General features: G+C 43.3%; 1 protein-coding gene across 1 annotated transcript in view; it reads left to right on the top strand.

The window, feature by feature from the left end:
* The window catches only part of LOC121543575 (6-phosphofructo-2-kinase/fructose-2,6-bisphosphatase 3), a 10,338-nt gene extending 6,541 nt beyond the window's left edge, over positions 1 to 3,797 (top strand). The window contains exons 9-12 of the mRNA XM_041853566.2: positions 42 to 146; positions 307 to 499; positions 718 to 956; positions 2,957 to 3,797. Coding sequence (XP_041709500.2) covers positions 42 to 146; positions 307 to 499; positions 718 to 956; positions 2,957 to 3,010 — 591 coding nt within the window. The 3' untranslated portion in view covers positions 3,011 to 3,797. The remainder of the gene's footprint in view (positions 1 to 41; positions 147 to 306; positions 500 to 717; positions 957 to 2,956) is intronic.
* The last annotated feature ends 719 nt before the right edge of the window (positions 3,798 to 4,516 follow it).

Raw genomic sequence — 4,516 nt, 5'->3', positions numbered from 1 at the left:
ATTTAAACAGCTCTAATGTGAGGTGTGTGTTGTGTGCACAGGGAGTATGTGAGGAGATGACGTACGATGAGGTGAAGGAGAAATACCCTGAGGAGTTTGCCCTGAGAGACCAGGACAAATTTTACTACCGCTACCCCACTGGCGAGGTTAGCACAGTACAATATACTACTAGAATCAACCTGCTACTACAAACTCCTGTACAGTTACACATGGTCCTAGTTCTAGAGTGTCAAATGCTGCGAATCGATGTGCCTGTGAAAGTATAATGTTAACCTTTCTCTCTTCTCCCTCCCTCCCTCCCTCCAGTCGTATCAGGACCTGGTCCAGCGGGTGGAGCCAGTGATCATGGAGCTGGAGAGACAGGAGAACGTTCTGGTTATCTGTCACCAGGCTGTGATGCGCTGTCTGCTGGCTTACTTTCTGGATAAGAGTGCAGAGGAGATGCCCTACCTGAAGTGTCCCCTCCACACAGTGCTGAAGCTCACCCCCATTGCCTACGGTGAGAACTTGTGTACACTTTTCACTTTACTGAGCCAAGCCAATGTGACCAGAACATATCAGAGACAGGACAGTACGGTTCAGATTGGCTCTATAGTCTAAATCGGGTATTAGGATCTCTTGTATGGTCTACAGCTTGTCTACGGCAGGAGAAATAAGCTGAGGTCTAAATATCTGTTCTGACTGTGGTGTGTGTGTGTGTTTTCACTCTGTGTGCAGGCTGTAAAGTAGAGTCCATCTCGCTCAACGTGGAAGCGGTGAACACACACAGAGAGAGGCCAGAGGAGATGAAGAAGTATCCTGGGACTCTGATCAGGAGGAACAGTGTGACTCCCCTGACCAGCCCAGAGACCAACATCAAGAAGCCCCGCATCGACGGCCTGGACGAACACCTCCAGGCGCTGCCCCCCTCGCCCATGTCCCTCTGCACTCCTTCCCATCTCACCTTGGCCGGACAGGTGAGTGTCTCTCTCTCTCTCTTTCTCTCTCTCGCTCTCTCTCTCTCTCTCTCTCTTTCTCCTCGCTCTCTCGCTCTCTCTCTCTCTCACACATACACACATATTTGACTCCTCAAAACGACTGAAGGACATCTCTTATCCCTGTCTCTTCTGCTCTAAGCATTTTTCCATTCTCTTTTCTTCACTCTCTTAACATTCACTCTTCTTTTCTTTTCATACTTTCTTCCTTCTCTTCTTCACCATGCAGCACTGGTTGGGCAAAGTCTGCCTGTAAGTACCTGTCTCTCTCTCACTCTCTTGCTCTTGCTCTTGCTCTTGCTCTTGCTCTTGCTCTTGCTCTTGCTCTTGCTCTTGCTCTTGCTCTTTTTTCTTTCTTTCTTTCTTTCTTTCTTCTTCTTTCTTCTTTCTTCTTCTTCCTCTTCATCTTTCTTTCTTTCTTTCTTCTTCTTTCTTTCTTTCTTTCTTTCTTTTCTTCTTCTTTCTTTTTTTTTCTTCCAATCCTCTCCCCCATAGCATGAAATAGATCATCCTCAGTCAGTGTTCCATTGAAAGTACTGTGTAAGATCCCAGTAGTTTTCCCAGGCTAGTTTCTCACAGACACGCTACAATGTTGTCATGAAAACTGTCCCGTTACTCCCTGAGGAATACATGTGCCAAGTGCCTCCCTCTTCCCCCCTTCCCGCTCACTATGACCTCACGTCCTGTGTACCATTCCAGCCTCGCATTCCTTCTAGCTGATGTTAGAGCATTGCACTAGCATTGCTATCTGCATGTTACTACGCCAACCCCTACACACTGTTCTGTCACTCACGTCTTTAGAACATTTATATTTTACATTTATTTTCTGTTCTGTTTAAAGACCTCCGCCCATCTGCACCATCCTTCACTGTCTGAAACTGGTCTCTCTTTTAGTGTTTCAAAGGTAAAGCGAGAAAGCAGCTAGATTTAGCTGCCAGCTTGTTCTGTAGTAGTAGTGTTGTTGTGTCTCAGACTGTGCAGGTACATTGTTGACAGGTGATCATTATTCAGGGTGTGGAAAGATCCTGTCAACTTAAGTCACAATCAGAAGGGGCACTTAGACACAGAGTGTGAAAAACATTAAGAACACCTTCCTAATGTTGAGTTGCACCCCCTTTTGCCCTCAGAGCAGCCTCAATTCGTCGGGGCATGGACTCTACAAGGTGTCGAATGCGTTCCACAGGGATGCTGGCCCATGTTGACTCCAATGCTTCCCACAGTTGTGTCAAGTTGACTGGATGTCCTTTGGGTGGTGGACCATTCTTGATCCACATGGGAAACTGTTGAACATGAAAAACCCAGCAGCGTTGCAGTTCTTGACACAAACCGGTGCGCCTGGCACATACTACCATACCCTGTTCAAAGGCACTTCCATCTTTTGTCTTGTCCATTCACCCTCTAAATGGCACACATACACAATCCATGTCTCAATTGTCTTAAGGCTTAAAAATCATTCTTTAACCTGTCTCCTCCCTTTCATCTACACTGACTGAAGTGGATTTAACAAGTGACATCAATAAGGGATCATAGCTTTCACCTGGATTCACCTGGTCAGTCTATGTCATGGAAAGAGCAGGTGTTCTTAATGTTTTGTACACTCAGTGTACAGTAACACCCATAGACAAGTAAATAAACATACTCTTACACACCTATTGTAGCTCTATAGTTAGCTGTTGTGGTGTACTTAGGCGTGGGATAGGGAGATTGGATAATAGTTTTTGAGCCCACACATTGTTTAAATTTACATTGGAATAGGAATGGGTAGCTCATCGAGGCTTCAGACGACATGGATGAGCAAAAACACAACCTCTGTCATGTTATGTCATCTCATGTTAAGCCTGGAGTCACTTAGCCTATGGGACAGGATCTTTTCCTCACTTTATGCTTCATGTGTCTTGTCTCACAGATGACTTAGTTTGTTTGTCATATTGTAATGGTTTCCCCATGTCTTCTTAACCATTTAATGCTTTTGTTTCCCTCAGAACATGAAGAGAAAGTCCAACGATTGCCATGAGATCCTGCAGCTCTGCCAATGAGATTGCACCGCCTCGTCACCTGATCCAAGACCCCAGGAAGTGATGCCGGCAAAGAAAATTCAACAATGTCACCAAAATCGACATTGTTGTGTTTTTCCCCCATCTTCCTCTTTCTGAACATCACATGACACTTCTGTTGTCTTTTCTCACACAGACGTGTTAGTGAGTGTCTGGTCTGTGTTATCTGCCAGTGTTTGTAGTTCAAACACTTTGCCTCTGGGAAAGAGATAGAGATAACACTGTACATTAGAGGTCTTCACGGGTCCACCCAAATTGCCGAGACCCGAACGGGCCCGGGTCCAAAAATCTCCCTTTCTTGACACCCTCCTGAGATCTGAGTGATGAATCATGTATCCATGGATATATCACTCTTTTAAAAACAGATGGAGTCATTTAGTTTACGATGTAAACATTCTCCTATAGGGATGCCTCTGAAATAATTACTACCCAAATAGTGTTTATCACTGACTTGTTGAGGTTGAGCACTTATTCACTTTTTCGTTATGATTTATTTCTAAAGATTTGAGTATCGTACTGTTACTTAAAGGATGTTAAATTCACCGATCTGTGTGCTCATGTGCTATGAAATGCATGATAATGTTGCACAGCAAAGATGATATTCCTGATGAGTTGTGTGTATGAATGTCCATAGACATAATTGTCTCTTTCAGTCTTTCTCTCTGAAAAGAGATTTGGACCTAGAGTGCCTAGTGCTTGTCCTGCAAGCCCAATGTTGCTTCTGTACCCATATAGCTGGCCATAGAAATGCAGACATATGCTACCTTCAGACTACATGCAGTATAACATGACTATAACATTATTCACTTGTATTTGTAAGCCAGCTGCTAAAATGTGTGAGCACTTAAATCTTTGTTATGAAAATATGTTCTGTAAATATATCAGACTTGAAGGAATGGTCAGTGTTTGTAATGTTCAAGTCTAGAACTGAGTGGAAAGGTGAATTGTAAATGCTATTTTGTACTGCTCTCTGATTGGCTGATTCATACTTAATTGTAAGTAGTGTACTACTCTGCCCTATAAAGGTAAAACGCAGTAACTACACCAACAGTGAAAATGGCCAAATATGCTCTACATATCATAATGGCAGTACAACTTTTGTTCATTTGTTTGCTTCTGATACTTGAATTTTGTTTTTTTGTAAGAAATGTTCTCTAACTATTTATTTATATGTAGATTTTGATTATCATTTGGAGCAGATTGCACCTGGTCTTGCCCTGAGTACTGTGTATGACTTGAGTATGACAAGCAAAGCTTTTGCTGGGCCAATAAATATCCAGGAAAATAAGCCATCTTGTGGATGTCATATCTTCATTATTTATGTTTGTTGGGTCACAAACGTGCACACTATCTGAAAGGCAAACACCCTATCAATGTGTTTCCCTTTGGAGAGGGAGACCAGAAACTTTACCATGCCACGTTTTAACACATCTGTTCAAAGTGTCACCACAGAGCCAGAGCCAGAGTCAACACCTAAACTGACCTATA

Source organism: Coregonus clupeaformis, chromosome 20 (assembly GCF_020615455.1).
Source record: "Coregonus clupeaformis isolate EN_2021a chromosome 20, ASM2061545v1, whole genome shotgun sequence".
Lineage (NCBI taxonomy): Eukaryota > Metazoa > Chordata > Actinopteri > Salmoniformes > Salmonidae > Coregonus > Coregonus clupeaformis.
Note: the sequence above shows the minus strand (reverse complement) of the source record. Positions and strands in the feature narration are given on the sequence as shown.